We start from the raw sequence: 12236 nt of genomic DNA, 5'->3' as shown, positions 1-12236 counted from the left end.
TTTTTAATTTATTTATTTTAAAGATTTTATTTATTTATTTGAGAGAGAGTGAATGAGAGATAGAGAGCACAAGAGGGAAGAGGGTCAGAGAGAGAAGCAGACTCCCTGCCGAGCAGGGAGCCCGATATGGGACTCGATCCCAGGACTCCAGGATCATGACCTGAGCTGAAGGCAGTTGCCTAACCAACTGGGCCACCCAGGTGCCCCATCATGGATTTTTTTAAAGAGTAAAACAAGTGCCTGAAACCAAATGATATATTGTGGTTAAAATGCATATTTTTAAAAGTAGATTCTAATAATATATAATAAAATTCTAAGTGTTTGGGGATATTGGATTACCCTTAAGTAGTTTTGGGGGCTTACTTTGGGAGGTCAATCATTTATTAATTTATTTAAAAATATTTATTGAGTGCTTATTATGTGTCAGACATTCTACTATGCACAAGAGATGCAGCCACATACCTAAGTGGAAATATTTTTACCTGCAGAGAGCTTGTATTCCACTAGACGTAGACAGAAAATGGAAAAGTAATCAACAAATGTATGTTAATTCCAGATAGTAACAAGTGCATTAAACACAGTAAAAAAGGTTGATAAGAGTGACTGGGGCCAGCAGTGGGACCAGGTGCTGGGTACCTCGATAAGTTTCTTTTATTCTTTTTTTTTTCTTTTTTTGATAGGTTTCTAAGAGATCATTCCATTGCAGTGACTAATTGGAGATGGGCACAATGGAAAGAGCCAGGCCTAGAGAGATTTGAAGAAGAGTGCTCCAGGCAACTGAACAAGAAGAGAAGAAGCCTGGAGCAGAGAACAATCTTGATATTTCTGGGAGCATAAGAAAGAATTATGGCTCTAGTGCAGTGAGCAAAGGGGAGTTTAGTATAAGTTGAGATGAAAAAGGCTGAAAAAAGGTCAGATTGACTAGTTTCTTGCTAGCCGTAAGGAGGTTGATTGGAAGTCTCAGGGAAGTTTTAAATAGGAGAAGAAAAACTCTATCAAAAATGCCCATGTTATTTTCAATTACTGGTTAAGCTATTTATGGTACCCTTAAAATAAAAATATTACCTGATGTTATCACCTCCAGAGAAAAGTTGACACTCTCCTTCAAAGACTTGGAGTCGAAAGCAACTATGTCCCACACTCCCATCTACTAAGGGCCAACATTCCCTATAAAATGCCTGATCTACATACCAATCATTTCCTTCTAGTGCTGACAAAACAGAAAATTTTGTTCTACATTGTTATCAATCCTAAAAAGCAATTTCATTTAGGGTTTAAGAATCAATTACTTTGGAGGAAGATTTTATAACCGTACAAATACCTTTATCAGTAGGCATTGCATAAAAATGGTGTTTTCAGCATTTCTAAATTGGGCCATCTCTATTAGAAATTGCAAAGATGTCACTTGGCTTAAAAATATAGCCCAGTGTTCCATTCCTAAAGGTGCTATTATGCTAACAATAAATCTGAACAAGACCATAGGCAGACTGTGGGTTGTGATGTACTCAATATTCATCACACTCTGACCCAAAGGAATATCCATCATGTGCTTTGGGGATCCTTGAGCAAAGCAGGTTTATTACACCTGCCAATTTTCATGGATTTGCTGTGTGATACACTGTCTTCTTTGAAGAAATCTTGGTCACAGTACATATTTCCATTCTTGTGGCTTTCTCTCTCAGGTAGTTCATTTACTCTGGTTCTCAATTCAGTAGAAGGTTATGCTTGAAACAGAGTAAAATTCAAGCAATCTTTTCAATGTCTCCTTATCGTAGTCCTCTGGTTGTGAGTGTTCGGAAGGAGGTAGATTTTCTTCCAGATTCAATTTCAGGCTACTCCATTTGCAAAACGGCAAGCTATGTAAAAATACTGACACACAGCTATTTTTTTTTTCCTTTATTGGGATAAGCCCTAAAAACAACTTTATTCAAATTTTAAAAATCAGTTACTTTGGGAGAAGTTTTGATAATAATACAAGCACATTTGTCAGTAGATACTGCATGTATATGGTGGCAGGAAAGACATAATTCCTAGTCTCAGTTTATTTCTCAAGAGTAATTAATACAGAGGAAGAAACCAGCTCATTAGACCCTGATGACATAATACAATAGTTAGAATGCCTAAAGGAAGCCTTTAATACTACTCTGCCAATAAATATCCTAGCTCCATGTTCATTTCCTTGAATTATTCACTTTCTCTCTGAAACAAAAATGAGTCTCACAGTGAATAACCAGTATTTCTTCAGGACTGACCAAATAGGTTTTCAAGTCCATAATTTTATAAGATATGTACAGAGTGCTCAGCCGTAAAAAATAAATACAAATGGCACACAGATAAGCCATATTACATTTATGAACCAAGTGGAATGTTTAGAAAAACTATCATATAAATGATAATATTTTGTTAAAATAACAAAGTTAAAAATAGAAGTTCTTAAGATGATATGAATTTTGCATGCCATAAAATAAAATTCCTTATAACTAGTGAGGGTTGCTATTTCTTATTATGTTCTATAATATAATACCAGCCATAATCAACCTTCATTGGCACTATTCTTAAGGACTGCCAAGCATGTATTAGGCATTGGGTTTAAAATTACACTGTCTCTAAGCCCAGATGACCCAAAACAGACACAGCACACAATTCAGCTGATTATTACTTTTATCCTATTATTTAATGTTTAAAAATTTTTTACAATTGTCACATTTTTAAACGTGAAAACTTGAATTTTGCAATTTGCCTATAATTTATCAAATTTTACACAAAAATCATAGTAAAGTGAAAGATTTAAAGAAACTTGGGTTTCTCACACTTGTGATATTCTATCATCAACAGAATCTGATCCTACATGGTTTTTTGGCTTCTTCATTACTACCACTATAGATTTGCTTTAGCTACTTTGTTTAAAATGTATCTTAAGAACAAAATATTTCTTTGTGAAAACTTCCCGTGCATTGTCTAAAAGAAAATTAGAGTTTCCCTCCATTTATCAATGTAGTCTCCAAATTATCCCATTAATATTTATGTTTTTCCTACCCTAAAGACATGCACATCCTCAGTAATTTGGGAGCTAAAAATCAAACTTCTGAGTCTATACTAAACCTGTTGATGCTTTTTTCCCTTTCAGGAAAAACTGTGTCTTTTTGTCATTCTTTTATTTGTTCTCTTCCTCATTCCCAGCGGTGAGTAGGCATTTATCCCAGGTGGAATTCCATGTTTAGCTTAACCTTAGCATCTTCAGTATTTTACATCAAAAACAACCTGTACTAGAAAAGATTCTTTCTGTCATGAGGGACAGAATCTCAATGTAAATTAGCCTTAAATGAGAAAGGGACATCTTATTGGCTTATCTTACTTAAAGTTCCAAAGGTAGAATAAAAAAAACTGTGCTCTTCTTCCCTTGGATTGTCCTGCTTCTGTGTTAATTTCATTTTCAGGTGGACTCTCCCTTTACAGTGGCCCTGGGTACATCCTTCCACTAACTAGAACAACACAGTGGAATGCCTCTCTGTCATTTTATTTTAGAAAAAAATCTAGAGATTTGCTAAGTAAAATACATAAATAGATTAAAGGTTGAAAAAAGCATCAGATGTCCTCTTTGAACATTTCCATGTTATGTACTCGCTACTATGTTGTTCACACAGCAACTTGTACTTAATTGCGTATATTGACTTAACTTGCTTGTTTCCCTTTTTAGACTATAGGGTGAAGGGGGCAGGGACCAGGGCCCTCTTACTGAAAGGCAACATCTAGCTCAGTGCCTGGAACATATGAGCTACTAACACACATCTGTTGAATTGAATGGAACTGCTTTCTTTAGTTTATTCGATAAATATTTCTAGACCATCTGCTAGGTGATGAAGAAATAGTAGAGAATATAGCAGACAGAAATCATTGTCCTCATGGAGTTTCCATTCAAATGGTTTGAAACTTTTAAACATTACTAAATATTACTAGAAACCCTATGACAATAATATAACACATATTTATTGGGATAGACTAGACCAGTTGTTTCTCAGAGGAAATGATATGACCAAATTTTTTCTATTTGATGATAATCCAAATAGGACCAACAATACTGAATCTCATTCATTCATTCATTCATTCAACAAATGTTTACTGAATCCCTGCCTAGTGCCAGGAAGATACAGTCCCTGCCCCCTGGAACATAAGGTCTAGTGAGGAAGAAACATACTGCCTTGGTTTCCTATGGCTCCTATAAAAATTACAACATGGTGGCCTGAAACAACACACACTTATCTTCTCACAATTCTGGAGGTCAGGAGTCCAAAATGGGTTTCACACGGCAGAAACCATGGTATCCACAGGGCCACACTCCTTCCAAAGGTGCAAGGGGTGAATCCATTGTTTCCCTTGCCTTTTCTAGCTTCTAGAGTTTCATTCCTCTCATTCATTGGCTGATAATTCCCTCCTCCACACGTAAGGTCAACAGCATAGTATCTTCAAATCTTTTTCTGCTGTTTTCATATTGCCTTCTGCTCTGTGTCCAATCCCCTCTGCATTTTTCTTATAAGGGCACTTGTGATTTCCCACATGGATTTTTCAGAATAATCTACCCATTTCAAGATCTTTTTAACTTAATCACATCCTCAAAATCCATTTTGTTATTTATTTATTTATTTTTAAATATTTTATTTATTTATTTGACAGAGAGAGGAGGGAGAGAGAGAGAGAAAGAGAGAGAGAGAACACGAGCAAGGGGAGGGGCAGAGGGAGAAGCAAGTTCCCTGCTCAGCAAGGAGCCTGACGTGGGACTCTATCCCAGGACCTTGGGATCATGACCTGAGCCGAAGGCAGACGCTTAACCTACTGAGCCACCCAGCGCCCTCCATTTTGTTATTTAATGTAAAATTCAATTCCAGATACTAGAACCTAGATATTCTTAAGGGCCATTATTTAGTCTATCTCACACATTAATGAAATAATTTGAAAGTATATGATTAGCAGTTAGAATCTTAATGAAATGGGCCTTTGTTTTCTCACAATATTGAAAAAATGCTGATAGAACTTTTAAACACTCAAAATTTAAAAAATGTTCCAGAATCATATTATATGCCTAGATGGACTACAATTTATAGTAAATGCTCAAGGGCTTCCGTCTATAATAAAGGTGGTAGAAGAAGTTGTAAACTTAATGAAAACAAACAAACAAAAAGAAAACAGGTGAAGAGTTTGGGGGCAAAATTTTGTTTTAATTTAGAGTCTAGGGGGTGCCTGGTTGGCTCAGTTGGTTAAGTGACTGACTCTTGGTTTCAGCTCAGGTCATGATCTCAGGGTTGTGAGACTGAGTCCCACATCCGGCTCTAAGCTCAATGCAGAGTCTGCTTGTCCGTCTCCCTTTGCTCCTTCCCCCTACTTTCTCTCGCTCTCTCTCAAATAAATAAATAAATAAATAAATAAAATCTTAAAAAAAATATTAGAGTCTGGGAAGATTCAAAATATCAAAATTTTCAAAAGATTATACCTGTGAAAAAAGGAAGGGAAAAGCAGATAACTGTAAAAGATTGGCTAACCTTTCAGAATTAATAAAAAGTTGGTTTTGGGAAAGCAAATAAGTTATTATATATATGCATAGAAATAGGACTTCATCATCAGATAATCTACTTTTCCAAACTAGCATAGTATTTGCAAGTAGGGAGAAACACCATGAGATCTCTAAAGAAACAAAAACAAAAACAAAAATAAAATACAACAACAAAAAATCCCAAACAAATTTAAAGCAGTGTTCTGTTGTGTATATCATTATCAACATCCTTACCTCTGGGGCATTGTTTAGCTCAGACAATTTTATTTAAATAGCTATGGCTTAAAAAAAAAAAAAAGATCCAATCTGTTCTTTCACAGGGATATTATGCACCAAGGACATATGATTATTTTTCCCTTTAGACTAAAGCAAAAGGACATGTTGCATTACATCCAATTTGGATAAATAAAGTTAATAGAAGAACTGGAGGATTTCTCAGATCTGACATGCATTCTGAGACTAATAATTTATTTTAACTTAACACAAAAGGTCTTTTAGAGATACTATGCTGATTCAGTATACATATTTAAAGAGCAAAATGTTAATGCTAAATTTTGACAGGAAGCTGAAATGTGAAGCTGGAAGAGAATTTCTTATTTATACACATATAATTTGGGGGCATCTTGATGATTCTGCACTGCCTTTTTTTAATCTATTACCAAAAAAGAGACATTATTTACCTCTGAATCTTAGTTACAGAGAGTTAAAAGTGACATGAATCAAAATAATGTTATCACTTTGAATAAATATGATTGTAGCACTTCTAAACACTGGATTCTCTAGGGGTAAAAATACCTTTATTTATATGGTTTTCTGATTCTAATAGTTGATTTCTACATATTTTAGCATTCTCATAGCTTTCAAGATTAGTATATCTTTCCATTTCTTGGAATTGCTATTAAATATGTGTCTCTTATAATTGCTGCTTTTCTGGCTTGTAAATTACTATGATGGTTTCTGTGTTCTCCCAATATATTACTGTTTTGTTTTGTTTTTTTACAAATATATGAACTTCAAAAGTACCCATTATCACACAGTTGGTGGGAAGCAGCGTGATATGGTAGAAGGGCTACTCTGACAGGGAGATTATCTAGCTAATGTCCAGACTCTGTGACAACTCAAACAGGTAAACTTGACAATTAAGAATAGAACTCTACAATCTTGACAGACCATGGCTGATGATTCAGAAAAAATGGCCAGTATTATTTCCTTTTCTATTTCCATGCCCCTCTATATTATAGTTTTGCAGTTTCTCTATCAAGAGATGAAGTATATTTCCAAACCTCCTGAATCTGGACTGGTCTTGTGACTTAGAATGGTTAAAAGGATATAGCAAAAATGTCACTGGGCCAGTTGCAAGTCTCAGCATCATGATATTTTGCATGCTCCTGATTTCTCTTGGCACTCTGAGCAGTCACTATGTGAAAGAGCCCAGGGTCACAGAGGATGAGAGATCACTTGAACCAAGGCCAAGGCAGCCCACTTGTCTCAGCTAAGAATGTCCTTGACCAGCATAGTCCCAGAAGACCCAGGAGCTGACCACAGATGTTATTTATCCAAGCCAAAACTAAAAGAACAGCCCGAGTGAGTCTACCCTGAATTGCCAACTTTCAGACTTGTCAACTAAATACATGGTTATTTCTTGCTTTAATCTACTTAGATTTGGCATGGTTTGTTACACAGCAAAAGCTAACTGACACACCAATATTAATAGATCTAGGTTGAGTAAAAGAACATGTATCATTGAAATGGAAAGAACAATTTCAAAGGTTATTTCTAGTTTTGATATAACATTCTATCTCACTTTTTCTTCTATTTCAATATAGCTTTTTTTATACCAAATTTTAAATTTGAGAGAAAATAGGTATTTCAACCTTAATTTGTAAAGACTTAACTATACAGAAAATAAAAAATAACTATTCTTCATTGTTTATTGATGCAAAAATCATTTAATTGCATCTTTTTACAATAAAAATTTCATATTTGACCATTTATAATTGAAACATTAGTTCTGTTTAAAAATAGAGCTTGATGCATTTTTTTAAGGATTCTATATTAGCCATAGAAATTAACTTAAAATTTTTGTTTATCACTTAGTAATTCAAATAACATACATGTTATGCATTTGAAAATTGCTTCATATATTGAAAAAAATAAAATGCCAATAGATTATCAATCAAAACTCATAAATAGAACACTTTACCTGCACAAGTATTTATGAGTGGCAGCAGAATTACCAGTTTCCATAGCAACCTCATTTCCACTTTCTAAGGTCAAAATTTCTCCCATACAATCAGCAGGAAAAAAAATGTCTATCTTCCAGTCAGTATCTCAAGAGTCTGAAAGAAACAAAATTGTCATGAAATGACAAAAATACAAACATGAATACTTAAAAATGTATACGAATTTTTGTTATTCAAAATAAAGCAACCTAAATGTCTACCTTTTATGTATATCTATATTTTGCCAAGTTTCCATAATTTCAATTCATACCTTAGATACACATGTCATTTGCTATGAGATTTGATATAGTAGATAATGGGGTGGAATGCAATTCAATTGAATGTATTGTATAGATTAAAACTTCCACGAATATAATTTTTAGTTTAATTGCTTTTGATGTGTTAATGAGGATTAAAAACATATTAAACCAACTCCTGTAATTCTGTTGCTGCTCTTATTTTTTATTCTATGCCATTAGAAATGGGATAAAATATTACTCCATCTTATATGAATTAACAGTGATTTTATAAATTTCATGGACTCTTCTAAGTTTTTTTATTACTATTTTTGAGAATATATTCATTAAGAAACATGATCTTTCCTGATATTAGTACAACTAAAACTAATATTGTACTACAAAATTTGTGCAAGAAATGAATTTCTGAAAGTGTTATCTTTCAAATATGAGACATGCGTTTCCTATGGTGTTACATCATAATTTTCCCTAATTTATTTTGACAGTTAAGCTATCTGATGATAAATGAAATTAAGATGAAGTGTTTTTTGTTCTTCACTTCAAAAGAGAAATCTAATAAGGAGACTCTTAAAACTCATGATCTCAAAAAATATATCGAGAATAAGTTCAGAATACACTCAACTAGGTTACATTTCATAAAATGATATACATATATCAAATGATAGGACCCTTTGGGAATTTTCAACTTACACATATGTGTTTCTTGTAACTTCAAATACTTTTGGAAATATGTAGACTTTATATGTGATGCTAGCAGATAATGAAATTTTGAATGTTTCCTGATATAGTTTTAAATTTTAAAACTCTTTTCTTTCTGTTGCTAATTACTTCAACTAAAGTAAAACACTGACTATATTCAACTTAAAGTTTTTACAAAATCTAAGTTAAATTCTTTCAAATTTAATCAAGGAATAAAAATCCAAGAGAAAATAATTAATATTCAGTCCTGCCATCTTATGAGAGACACAGACATTTAACAAAAGAACAGAATCAAACACAGATATATACATTGGTGAATGTTTATGCGTGGTAAATATGGTAATGTTTTGAACTAAAAAATGAAATCTATGAGATCTATGGGCTGGGGTTCAAATAGCATTTTTGAGCTGAAGCTTGAAGGACAGGTAGCTCTTAGCCAGGCAAAGGGTGTACATGGTATGGGGGGGTGTAGGTCTGGAGGGATTAAGATGTGTAAAGGATGAGGAATGAGACTAGCAGTCTAAGCAAAAGGGAAAGAAATAGGACATGGTCCTGAGGCAGGACTAAGTTTGCATTTTCAAAGACCTGAAAAAGAACCAGTTCATGATATCAGAAGGACAATGGCAGGAGACAAAGTTGAAAAAGGAGAAAGAAGCTCAAATATGCAGGGCCTATGGGCCATGTTAACAAGTATGGATATCATACTTTCAAATTATAATTGAGGATTTTAAGCAGGACAGATGCAATTTAATTTACATCTTACAAACATTACTCTGGTTGCTGTGGTGGAGAATGGAAGGGATGGGCTGAAACGTGGGCTTACACAGATAAATGACAGGGTTACTTTTGCAGTCTAAGAAAGGGATAATGATGGTTTTGACTAGAGTAGTGGAATCTAAGATAAAGATAATGTGATCTCTGAATAGCCTTCCTTCCTGAAATCTCTTGTCCTCTCCATACATGTGAATATTACATGCAAAATTATCTTTCTAAAACAAAGCTTTGGTTCAATTATGCCAGCATTCTGAAACCTTTGATCATTCTCTACGGCATAACCATCTAAAGTTTTTGGAATGGTATTTAAGGTCTTATAGAATGAATTTCTATCTTGTTCTTTTCCAGCCAGATTACTCAGTAAATACTTCCAGTATAGGCACAAGGATCTACTCTCTATTTACTCTGCATATGTGTCATACATTGTCTCCGTATGGATGCTCTTTGACTTGCATAGAATTCCCATTGGAGCATACATCTCTCTTAAAAACCATGTAATGGTAACATGACCATACATCACTATTTTTCCCTGACAGTTTCTGTTTATTGAAATGTCAAAGCACAAATAGTAACAGTACCCTTTTCCTCCTCCAAAAAAGTCCTAATTTACAAGATAAATTATATGACCAACTTATTTGATGGATATTCATTATTTTTCCAACCCAGCAATTCCTTCCCCTTCTTTTGATAAAAGCTCTCTGACTTTCTTTTAAGGAGCCACTTCCCTAAACACCCTCAGTCCATATAGTTGGAGTGGGATTGCCTCCACCTTCTAGCTCCAAGGATGAGGATGCGTCCAGGGCCTTGTCAATCAGAAATCCATTTAACTCACCACAGTGTTTTATAAAAGGAGGGGCACATAAGCCAAACCAATGACAGTCAGAACCAGGACCTTTGTCAATATTATTAAGATGATTAAATTGCTAATATAAAAATCTGTTGATCCAATGTAATATAATATTTCACAAGGGCTGTCTTAACTCAATTTTGTAAACGTGGCTAAAAGCTCTCAATTCCCCTTGGCAGACAGTTTACTAAGTCCTCACCCCAACTATTTCTCTTACAGGATCTAATACTCCTGGGTTAAAATGCACACAAACCCGATTTCCAGCAGTGTCCAGATACCTAACATTCAGGAATGGTTCCTTCTTCCTTGGGCTGGTATAATTATTCAAAATGCCCAGTGTCACAGAAGCCCACAAAACCTAGCTAACCTTACCCCACCTGATATCCATGAGCTGCTTCCTACTGTCCTAGCTTGCTTTTATCCTGTTCCTGGGTACACTCCCCTGCACGGCCCTTGTCTCAGCTGGATCTTCTGCTTCATCTATCCCAGTTTTGTATATCTGAGAGTTATTGTGTTGTAGTCTGCCATTCAAAAAACCTATAATCATACTTGATACCATGAAATTGTGAAGCCATCTGCTATGCTTACACTCCTGGAATTTCCAGATGTGAACCAATAAAATGAAAATTTGCCTAGTCCAGTTTGTGTTGTATGTTTATCTCTTGCAACCAAAATCATCTGAATCGTCCATACATTCTTCACCCTGAATTTATACGAAGTATTCCTCAAAGATGCCAGAGCAAACTGGCTGATATATACCTTCTGAGACTTGTATTTATCAAAGACTCCATGGTATTGCCAGAATTTTCATACCTTACCTTGAAGATACACACCATATATAATACTTGCTCATAATACTTGGTGTGGTGGGTTTAATGTAGAGCTCACAGTTATTCCATAATATGTGCTTGGTTTGTATTTGGTAGCCAAACAATCTAGTATTACCAATAAAAAGACTAAACTGGGAACCTAGAGACATTGCTTCTACTGTTGTCTCTCACTCTTAACCGGCTGAGTAATGTTGGGTGATTCATTTATAATCACAATGACTGACATTTTCCTCTTATGAAAATGGAGGGGTTTGACCTAGAGATTACCTTTTTGTTTCTTCCAGCTCTAATATTCTAAAATTGTTTGATTCAACCCAGTGTATAATTTCATAGCAAATATTTTCCTTTACCATCTGAGTATTTACCAGCATCCTGTAATGGGCAAAAACCCAGGAGATATTTTATTTGGCAAAACTCTATAAAGATAGGTTAATAGTTATTATTTATAAATCGGTTGTCATTTGTAAAAGTTCCATTCGTAAAAGTTTAAATTACATGAGGAAGGAGAGTACTCTGGCTCAATGAGAGCCATCCAGATTAGAAGAGTCTGGTTATTTACTCACAGTCAAATGGCCTAGAAATATTCAGTAGGTAAAATTTATGCTGGTCATTGACACACAAAATAGCCACAAGAATTGTTTCTAGGTTCCTAGAATCCTAAAGATTGCTTGAGGCAAATAAAGCAGGCCAATATATAAACTTAAAAGAATTTCCAGAAGCTCTAAAAAAGTTTCAAAAATGCATCACCAGCATTTTGTTTTAGGTGAGGTTTTTAGGCCAGGCAATCTTTTAAATATCATTTTGACCTGGAAAAGTAGGTGTCTTGGTTCATGACCCAATTACTAAGATCACTACTGTATTTTTACTGTACAAACTTTGTCCTCTCTAGACCATGGTGTTTCTTTTATCTCTCATGGAATTTCTCAATACAAAAGTATTAATTTCAAACACTTCAACAAAATCATATGCATAAGTTCAGAATTCCTTTCTTGCAATTCCAAAATATACTTTTTTAAATCTCTGAAAGTTAAATATCCTTTTAAGTTGGATGGCAAAATTCAG

General features: G+C 34.5%; 1 protein-coding gene across 1 annotated transcript in view; it reads right to left on the bottom strand.

Moving 5' to 3' along the window:
- Positions 1-12236, bottom strand: part of CNTN6 (contactin 6) — a 273814-nt gene that overhangs the window by 209672 nt on the left and 51906 nt on the right. Inside the window, 1 exon segment of the mRNA XM_027587787.1 lies at positions 7749-7884. Within this exon segment, the coding sequence (XP_027443588.1) occupies positions 7749-7803 (55 nt within the window). The 5' untranslated portion in view covers positions 7804-7884.

Source organism: Zalophus californianus, chromosome 1, assembly GCF_009762305.2.
Source record: "Zalophus californianus isolate mZalCal1 chromosome 1, mZalCal1.pri.v2, whole genome shotgun sequence".
Lineage (NCBI taxonomy): Eukaryota > Metazoa > Chordata > Mammalia > Carnivora > Otariidae > Zalophus > Zalophus californianus.
Note: the sequence above shows the minus strand (reverse complement) of the source record. Positions and strands in the feature narration are given on the sequence as shown.